Source organism: Chanodichthys erythropterus, chromosome 9, assembly GCF_024489055.1.
Source record: "Chanodichthys erythropterus isolate Z2021 chromosome 9, ASM2448905v1, whole genome shotgun sequence".
NCBI classification, from domain to species: domain Eukaryota; kingdom Metazoa; phylum Chordata; class Actinopteri; order Cypriniformes; family Xenocyprididae; genus Chanodichthys; species Chanodichthys erythropterus.
Genome location: NC_090229.1, coordinates 18,569,461 through 18,579,730, shown reverse-complemented (window position 1 = coordinate 18,579,730; position 10,270 = coordinate 18,569,461). Strand labels below are relative to the sequence as shown.

Below are 10,270 nucleotides of genomic sequence, written 5' to 3'. Positions count from 1 at the left end.
GCACCCCGATGTAACTTGACAAGGAGGTTCATTGCTGCTGAGAACAGAACGACTAAGATTGTACACCCAGTGACAATGCCCACCTACCACTGAGTGGTAAATTTCCTGCAGATGAAATGCATGTTAACCTTACTGAAGTAGCAATGCATTTATTAATTTATAATAAATTATAAAACTGAAGCAAGCCAACCGAAGATTGAATGATTCGCAAAGGTTCACAAAGATTTTGACATTTAGCTTATCGTGAGATCTCACTGAGGGCAGAGTGCTACTTGTACATCTTGTACACAAGAACATTGGTGCAAAGAAAGAATGAAAGCATGGGAAACATCTTAAGGAAGAAAGACACAATAGAGCCATTTTCCCACGCAGAAGACAGCACATGGACAGTTCAAATCTTTCTAGTCTGCAATGAAAGCAGTAATTACATCTTACATCATTTCCTCAATACATTGGCCCCACTGGCCCTCCAGCACCCCTTTTCCTCCCACTCCTTTGTACCACCTACAATGTGAAATTTCTCTCATGGACTAATAGAAGATGACTTTTCACACATATGCAACACTCATGCTTCCTATTTGTTTATTGAACTGGTGGGTACACGTAGTCTGTTCAAGAACATGCTGTTAAAACAAACAGACACTGACTGCCTATCGTCTGAAGCCTATGAGATTCTCAGAGGGAGTGATGGGAGATAGATTATGTTCTGGATATGCTTGAGAGCTCTAGAGCTTATTTTCTGTAATAAAAGACATAGGCCTAAATCATATGTATAGGTCATAGTTATTTACATTATAAAAAATATTTTTAAAATATTGTTAAATTGTGTTTTGTTTTGTTTTTCTCAAATTGAACAGGTTGTTGATCACATTTCTTCAGAATTACGTAAACTGACACATCAGTGCAATAGAGACAGAATATCAAATTATTATTCTTACCGTTTTCGGTTTCAAGAATAATACTAAATATTTCCTCTGTTTCAGTGGTCACTGGAGGGTCAGATGGAATAGGCAGAGCATATGCAGAAGAGGTAACAAGACTACTGCCTATGTGAAAACATCTATGACTATACCTAATATTGATTTTAGATTAGTTCAATAATTAAGTATAAGGATAAAAAGGTAACAGTAAAATGTTTCTATGCTTATCTTTATTATGAACAAAAAATATACTCTACACTAATTACTACTTTTATTCTTCAATGCATTAAATTGATCTAAGTAAATGGCAGTTTCTATACGTTAAAGGGATAGTTCACCCAAAAATGAAAATTTGATGTTTATCTGTTTACCCCCAGTACATCCAAGATGTAGGTGAATTTGTTTCTTCAGTCGAACGCAAATTATGATTTTTAACTGCAACCGCTGCCGTCTGTCAGTCAAATAATTGCAGTAGATGGGAACTTCAACTATAACAGTGAATAAACCTTGCTTAGACGAGTCCAAATTACGATCGGTTTGTGTGAGAAACCGAACAGTATTTATATCATTTTTTACCTCTAATACACCACTATGTCCAACTTCGTTCAGCTTCCTGTTAGTGAGGTCAAAAAACGCGTTCTGGTGACGGAAGTGATGTCTCGCCCATATACTTCAATGAGCGCGAGACATCACTTCCGTTGTCAGAGCGCGATCTGACCTCACTAACCGGAAGCTGAACGGAGTTGGACATAGTGGTGTATTAGAGGTAAAAAATTATATAAATACTGTTCGGTTTCTCGCACAAACCGATCGTTTCGTGTCTTAGGACATCAATGTGCCGTCACGAGCCGCAGGGTTTCATTTGGATTTGTCTAAGCAAGGTTTATTCACTCTTATAGATGAAGTTCCCATCAACCGCCATTATTTGACTGACAGACGGCAGCGGTTGCAGTTAAAAATCATCATTTGTGATCGACTGAAGAAAAAATGTCACCTACATCTTGGATGCACTGGGGGTAAGCAGATAAACATCAAATTTTCATTTTTGGGTGAACTATCCCTTTAAAGAATAATGAAAAAATAATAATGTATCATGGTTTCCACTATAATATTGTCACAGTGCAGGCAAGGAATAGAGGATCTCAATTGCAGCAGATTTAGTTATTCATAGTGATGGGACGGTTGATACTGGGGCTCCGAAGCTCCGACGCAGTTTTCAAAGTACTATTGTATCACACATTGTATTGATGCTTGCATCGAAATGACAATACCACATGATTGATGACGTTTGAAGCTTCGAACGTCATGCAGTGTCGGAAAGTCAGGACAGCTGGTTTGAAAAAATTGGTGCTTCACCTGGTGCATAAATGTATTTAATCATGTTTTCAGAACATAAGGTATAAACAGCTCATCTAAAATATTTTTTCAACTACTCAATTATGATCACATCATTGTTTATTTTATATAATTGATCAATATGTGAATCCAGTTAGGAGGCTACACATGACACAAGTTGTGGTCTCATTGGCACAAATTCATTTAGATGGGATTACATCAGATTAGACAGAACTGATTCAAGACAAGAGTGATTCCATACGTCAAGGACTTCTGACGTTTTGTTTGGTGGTCACATGCTTTTTCAAACCTCCGTGATGAGTTAGATATGGTGCAGAATACAAGTCTGACTACCAGATGTCACTAATGTGCACTGTGTTAAAAGCTTTGAGTAATGAACCATTTTTCAGCACAATTTGATGAAAGCCTCAAACGCTTCAGAAGGTCTCGTTTTCCCATCACTAGTTATTTACAAAAACAAAGATGGCAAAATTCAGTGTAACAGCTTCACACATGTAAAGACAATACAGGACAAAGAGAACCAAACTGAGGGCTTAAATACATGGTTAAATGAGGAACCAAACAAGACTCAGGTGAACATAATCAATTAACCCATGAGTAAACAAAGAACTGCAGGAACAGGAACTAAACACGGGATGGAAACATGGTAATAATATAATAAGAAGAATATTATTATAGGGGATAATAATAAGAAATAATAAGTTTTGATTAACCAAATCAGCATACTAGAATGATTTCTGAAGGATCATGTGACTGAAGACTGGAATGATACTGAATTCAGCTTTGCCGTTACAGGAATACATTTTAAAGTATATTCAAACAGAAAATGGCTATTTAAAATGATAAAATCTTTAGTAAAATAAATGCAGCCTTGGGAAAATCGTACCTAGCCTAAACTTTTAGTGTATATATAATTGAATAAAATCTTTACTCAACCCATTGATCCCTGAAAAGTTTTACAGTAATAAGGTGTCCAGATTTCTGCAGGATTTATTTTGTAAGGGCAGTAGGTGGTGTGTTTTTTTTTTTTTGGTCAAAAAATTGATCTCAGAATGCTTTCTTCCACAAAAATGACAGTATTAGCCCTATAACCAACTTGGAACAAGTATTAATCTGTAGTTTAGTCTGCTCCAAATGTTAAGATCCCATGTTGTATTTGTCACACTCACAGTCACCAACCCTTTCATCCACTTAGAACTTAATTTCCCATCATCCCTCCTTTTACTCACCTGTTCCACGTCTCCATTCTCCTTCATCTCTGTTCTCCAGCTCCTCGTCTTGTTTCCAGTCCTGTGTTCTCGTCCTAAAAACAAAAAAAGGAAAGTGCTCAGATTATATTCATCAGTGACTGTGTGTGTCTACTCACCTGTTCTGTGTCCATCCTGCTGCAATCACATTCCATATCCACCATTGCAATTACCACTTTGTTCAATAAAGCCTGTCTTCATTTATACCATCTCCCTAGTCTGTGTTCCGTGACAGTATTAAAGCAATAAGTTACCAGCTCATCCCCTATAGTATAGGCTGTTTCCATAACACTTTACAATCTTTGTATTTCCTGTCTTTCTGTGCAGCTTTCAAAACTAGGTATGAGCGTGATTGTCATCAGCAGAAATCAAGAGAAGCTTGACAGAGCAGCCAGAAAGATCGGTGAAGTGTTGACTGTTGATATTTCAGTTTCTTAGCTTGTCTGTAGCTTTAGAGCTCAGTTTAACCAGCTTTCTTTTCTTGTTCTGACAGAGCTCACTACAGGAGGGAAAGTCAAAGTAATAGCTGCTGACTTCACCAAAGATGATATATATGGATGCATTAAAGAAAACATTGAGGGTCTGGATATTGGTATTTTAGGTCAGTATATCAGATTTCTCAATGTGTCAAATATGAGCTGCGTCTATGTTAAAAACAGTAGCATTACTGTTACTTTTCTTTAAACACAGTGAACAACGTTGGGATTCTGCCCAGCCAAATACCCTGCAAGCTACTTGAAATATCTGATTTGGAAGAAGTAAGGTCACCTATGGTTCATACAGTCATTGTTCATACATTTATCATTATAAATAATTAGGGTTTTCAAACTGTTCCTGCATAGATCCTTCTCATCATTGTACATTTTCAATGTCTCCCTTTACTTAAAGTCAGCATAAAACCATAGTACGTGCTGCTATCAGCTCCCATTAACAATGTAGAAGGAATTATTTTAGATATTTGTAATAGAAAAATGCCCAGTGTAAAACTACAGTACATGGAAGCATGTTGTAATAAAATATCACAAATATAATGGTAGACCCATTACAGAGTATTTCACATACTGTCATTTATATGTTTCATGTGGTGGCCTCTTAGGGAATACATGATGTTATCAACTGCAATGTAAAAGCCATGGTTAAGGTGAGTAAACACAAACAGAAGTGTACACTATGAATACTGTTGGCTCTGTGAAGAAATGCTCTATTTTAAAAACATCTGCTTAATGCATACATGTAAATGTAACTGGGTCTTTACCACTCACTCATTTACTGTACAAATGGATAAGGCAGGTGGGTCACAGTGGTCACAACCAAAACTGAGTCACAGCTCTGACAGGATTGCAGAAAGCATGGGGGAAAAAAGGCAACTAATTAAATGCAACTATTGATATAATTGTGCATAATTACCAAAAATACATGTTTATAAACTTTTTAAATTTAGAAAAGTTATCTTTTATTAACAGTCCATCAGACTTGAAAAAATTGCTAATTCTCCAACAGGAAAAAAAAAAATACTGGACGGGACTTGATTTTGTCCATGGGAATTGATTGGATATAGTTATAATAAGTTAGTTAGTTATAATAGTAATACATTAATGTTTGATTTCTTGGTTGAAAATTTAGATGCTAAACAATGTTGAGTGGCCACTTGACGTCCAATATAAAATCGTAAAGAAAAGCCAGTTGAGAACCATTGGTTTAGTGCGATTTAGAGATTTAATAGAATGCGCTCACAATTTTTTTTTTTTTTTTTTTCATATTTAGATGTGCAGAATTGTGCTACCAGGAATGCAGCAAAGGTTTGGCCTTCTCTGTTGAATAGTTGTCTCATAATTATTATCTATTTTGGTTACACTCTGTTTTGATGTAGGTTTAGGGTTAGTGGAATATGTTGACATGTAGTTGCAAAGTTACTTATAGTCAGTAGTATGTCTGTTGCTAGATATTAAACACAGAGACAGTCTACTAATACTCTAATGAGAGTTAGTTCAAATGTTGGTTCAGTGTTATTTATAGTAAACAGAATGTGTAAATGGGACCATTAAAATAAAGTGTTGCCCATATTTTAACACATGACAAACACACTGACAAAAAGTATTTCTTTAGAGGAAGAGGAGTCATTCTGAATGTGTCTTCTGGCATAGCCAAAATACCCTGCCCCATTTACACCTTGTATGCAGCATCAAAGGTAAATTTAGTTAAGAACAAAACATCTACACAAAGTTGAAAAGTCTTTTTCTGCAATTCTAACTATATTATTAGTATGTGTGTGTGTGTATATTATTTAACATATACTGTATATGTATATATTTTCAGGTTTTTGTTGAGAGATTTTCACAAGGTCTTCAAGCAGAATATAAATCCAAGGGAATTATTATTCAGGTAGAATAAAAAACTTTAATAACAGTTAAATAATGTTTTTGTGTATCAAATTTTACATATATGGCTAATCAGGGGTAAGATATCAATGTCCTCATTCCCTAATGTATTTTTTTTCTCAGACAGTGGCTCCATTTGGGGTTTCAACATCAATGACAGGACATCAGAAGCCAGATATGATTACATTCACAGCTGGGGAGTTTGTGAGGAGCTCATTGAAGTATCTGAAAGCTGGTGATCAAACATATGGCAGCGTCACTCATACCATGTTGGTAATGATATCTGTTTATTATATATACATATCTGCACTCTTAAAAATAAAGGTTCTTTATTGGCATCAATTGTTCCATGATAAACCTTTAACATCCATTGAACCTTTCCATTGCACAGAAGATTTATTATTGTGGGAAAAGGTTGATTAGATTATTAAAATGTTCTTTGCACTAAGAAAAAAAAATGGTTCTTTTAAAGGGTTAGTTCAACCAAAAATGAAAATTCTGTCATTAAAGCTGCAGTCTGTAACTTTTTTTGGTTAAAAATGATCCAAAATCAATTTTTGAGCAAGTACATAACTAGCCAGTGTTCAAAACTATCTCATTATCTTATCTCGATTCACAATGGTAAGCTTGTAATAATGTTTTATAATAAGAGCGACATGATGGATTTCCGCGGGAAAGTCTGTGCGTCATTACGTCACGTCCGTAAAAAGAAAAGAAGGAGACCAGCTAGTCGGTTTTATCACGTGAGCACGCTGCTGGTAGCGGATCATTTATAGCCTGTTCTCACAGCAGCTGAAATAATTAAACTTATCATTTTGATGGTTGATTGTAATCAAGAAAGATCCAAATGACAACTAGAGATTCACCCGTAACTTAGTCAAAAAGCAAAAGACTTTGGACTGTGGAGTGGCTACAGAAATTGAAATCAACAGGTAACGCTAATATACACTAAATACACAGTCACGCAATGATGTTGTTAACATTAACAATTTGAGAACAATATAACGGTAATAATTTGTTAAATTTAATCATCATTGGCAGCACGATTTATTGTAGGCCTAATGCTTTTTTCCTCAGTTGGTCAGAACAAAAGTGGCAGACGTTACTTACTGGTTCAGATGATATTTTCCAGTGAAAATTCTTATATTGGTCATACTTTCAAGACGTAGAATCTGTGATTCTGGAGTTCAGTATCCACGCCGGTGCAGTGATTGACAGCAAACATCAGATTCATCTGCGCTGACGAGCCGTGCCGAGGCACAACACACGTACAGATAACTGTTCCGCATATGACTGCAATTGAAGGTTTCAAACAGAGATGGCGACAAAGAGGAAAAATCGCTTTAATTACTCACCCTCATGTCAATCCACAACCGTAAGACCTTCGTTCATATTTGGAACACAAATTAAGAAATTTTTGATGAAATCCGAGGGGTATTACTCGAGGGGTATATTAGTCTATAGACTGCAATATAATCAACACTTTCAAGGTCCAGAAAGTTACTAAATACATTATTTAAACCATTCACGTGATTGCAGTGGTTCATGTAGCAATGAGAATACTTTTTGTGCGCAAAAACAAATAAAAAATATCAACTTTATTCAGTAATATTAATGATATTTACATCCTTCTGCGTACCCTCTCTTTTCTACTTAGACTGCAGTTACACCTTTTCCATTAAGGGACAATATTTGTCCTCTTAAATCGTTTTTTCCAGTGCATTTTTTTTTTTTTAACCTTTATAAATAATATATATAAATAAATAAAATAAATAATGCTTTAGATAAAAAAAAAAATCAATAAATACAATGATGATAAAAACGAAGTGATACTAGTACATTAAAATATACAATACTATTTAAAATGTACATCACTTTATATTACCCTTTTGTTTCTTGAACTGTTGTATAAAATCAATGACACATTTGAAATTGTGTGGATATTCGGGAAACATTGTATTCTTGCTCGTATAGTATAATCAGCATTAAAAACAATAACTCGCAGAAGGACATGTTTTTGTATCGAACAGAGTTTTAATCTTAAATCTCTATGCAGTCTGTCAAAACGTGATTTCAAGAGTGATTTTGGTAAAGATTTTAGTCTTTTAGCCACATTTCAGTCTCGCCTTATTTCGTCAACAATATTGCATGTGTTGATTCAGTCACAGTTACGTTTAATGATATTGGTGTCGTCTCTCATAGTCTAGTCTTAGTCATGGAAAAAAATTAACATTTTTCGTCAGAGTTTACGAAATTAACACTGGCCAATACTGAGCCGGAATTCGGACGTAAACGCAGAAGCCTTTACTGTGCTTTCTGTGTTATCTGCCTAAGGAGAAAGGCAGGGAAGAGAAGAGATTGTAGAATAAAGTCATTATTTTTGTTTTTGCACACAAAAAGTATTCTCACTTCATAAAATGAAAGCTGAACCACTGCAGCCACATTTACTGTTTTAACGATGTCTTTAATACCTTTCTGAACCTTGAAAGTGTTGATTATATTGCTGTCTATGGACAAGTCATATGCCTCCCGGATTTCATCAAAAATATCTTAATTTGTGTTCTGAAGATAAACGAAGCTCTTACAGGTGTGGAACGACATGAGGGTGAGTAATTAATAGAATTTTCATTTTTGGGTGAACTAAACCTTTAAAAACTGATCACTGAAAGGTTCTTTGGGGAACTCAATGTTCTTCTATGGCACCTCTGTTAAAACCCCTTTTTGGAAACTTTACTTTTAAGAGTGTGTATTTTCTGTACATGTACCAAATGTATCATTTCTGATCAACGTGTATTTCTCCTTTAGGGCGGGATTGTGCAGTCCATTCCCACCTGGGTCCTGCAGAGTGAATCGTTTCAATATTACTTTAAGAAATATGTGAAGGAAAGGGTTAGAAGCCAAGAGTTGTCATTCTCTAAATATGTAAACACTCCTGGGCAAAAAACGGGCCAAACCAAAAATGGCCAAACACTAAGCTTTTAATTGTCTTAAAGGGAGTGTTCACCCAAAACCTGTACGAGTTTCTTTCTTCTGTTGAACACAAAAGAAGATATTTTGAAGAATGTTGGTAACCAGACAGTTCACAGCAGTAGCCATTTACTTCCAAAAAAATACCAGGGAAGTCAATGGCTACCGGGTTACTAAAATTGTTCAAAAAATCTTCTTTTGTGTTCAATAGAAGAAAGACACTCGTACAATTTTTGGAACAACACGAGGGTGAGTAAATAATGACAAAATTTTCATTTTTGGGTGAACTATCCCTTTAACCACAAATTATTGGTCAGGAAATTAGCAAAAATGTAAGCAAATGCACTACTTAAAAAGCCATCACTGTCTCAAAAAAACTTCAAAGATAGAATGAAGTTTTTGGCAGAATATGAGAAGTTGTATGTGCAATAATGAATCACAATAAAACTCACATTGCATAGTGATGCTCCAGAGCGGTGTCTTCAATAATCTGCTGAGAAATATCATTTTAAATGCATCTCTATCACAGTGAAGCATGGAGGAAGAGCTGTCATTGTGTGGGGATCCTTTTTAGCTGCTTGTATTGGTGAGCTATACTTCACTGTGAAAAGTCATTTAAAGCTTTGGAGAACAGGAGAATATTGCAGAATGGTTTGCTTTCCACAAATCAAAAGTTATTATGTAAAGAGGAATGATCAGATGAAGAAAATGGTCATGCTAAAACTGCAAAGACAACCAAGAAGTGGCTTCAGAACAAGTCTATCAGGCTCATGTTTTGGCCTGGTCAGAACCCAGATTTGAACCCTAAAGTGAATATTTGTCTCGCATTAAACTCAAATGAACTGGGAGAAAATTTTCAGCCACTCATGAGCTGTTTAAAGCCATTAACATTGAGTGGAACAACACTGACTCTTCCTGTAGAAAGCTGTCTGCAAGTTGGGAAAGGCTATTCCATGCTGTTACTTTATCCACAGTATTTGTGCAATTCTTGCTAATTTCCTGACCAGCGATTTTGTAATTAATATGGTTAAGACCATTTAAAAACCACTAAATATTTTGGCTTTTTTTGACTCGGCCCTTTTTTGCCCAGGACTGTACAGTATTGAGCATTTGATACTTAAACACCACAACTGTTATGTCAATTATGATAATAATGTATGTAAAAATATTAGACTGCAAAAGAAAATGAGAGGACAAAACAACTGACAGGCCTCCATCCACGGTCCTTCAAAATCCTTCAGTGTTGATAATGGAATATAATAATTATTAATCATATCATATCAGTAGACAGGAGATAGTTGAGCAGAACTGACCTTGATAACATTAACAGAAGGTCAGTCTCACAAGATTAGAAAATGTTTGGTCTTATTTAAAGAGCATTTGAAAGATCCACACTTAAACA

At 35.4% G+C, this 10,270-nt stretch overlaps 1 protein-coding gene across 1 annotated transcript in view; it reads left to right on the top strand.

The window, feature by feature from the left end:
- Positions 1–8,883, top strand: part of hsd17b3 (hydroxysteroid (17-beta) dehydrogenase 3) — a 13,591-nt gene extending 4,708 nt beyond the window's left edge. Inside the window, exons 2-11 of the mRNA XM_067395623.1 lie at positions 984–1,030; positions 3,851–3,926; positions 4,017–4,124; positions 4,214–4,281; positions 4,620–4,664; positions 5,288–5,322; positions 5,630–5,711; positions 5,840–5,905; positions 6,025–6,174; positions 8,707–8,883. Coding sequence (XP_067251724.1) covers positions 984–1,030; positions 3,851–3,926; positions 4,017–4,124; positions 4,214–4,281; positions 4,620–4,664; positions 5,288–5,322; positions 5,630–5,711; positions 5,840–5,905; positions 6,025–6,174; positions 8,707–8,883 — 854 coding nt within the window. The remainder of the gene's footprint in view (positions 1–983; positions 1,031–3,850; positions 3,927–4,016; positions 4,125–4,213; positions 4,282–4,619; positions 4,665–5,287; positions 5,323–5,629; positions 5,712–5,839; positions 5,906–6,024; positions 6,175–8,706) is intronic.
- Positions 8,884–10,270: the final 1,387 nt, after the last annotated feature.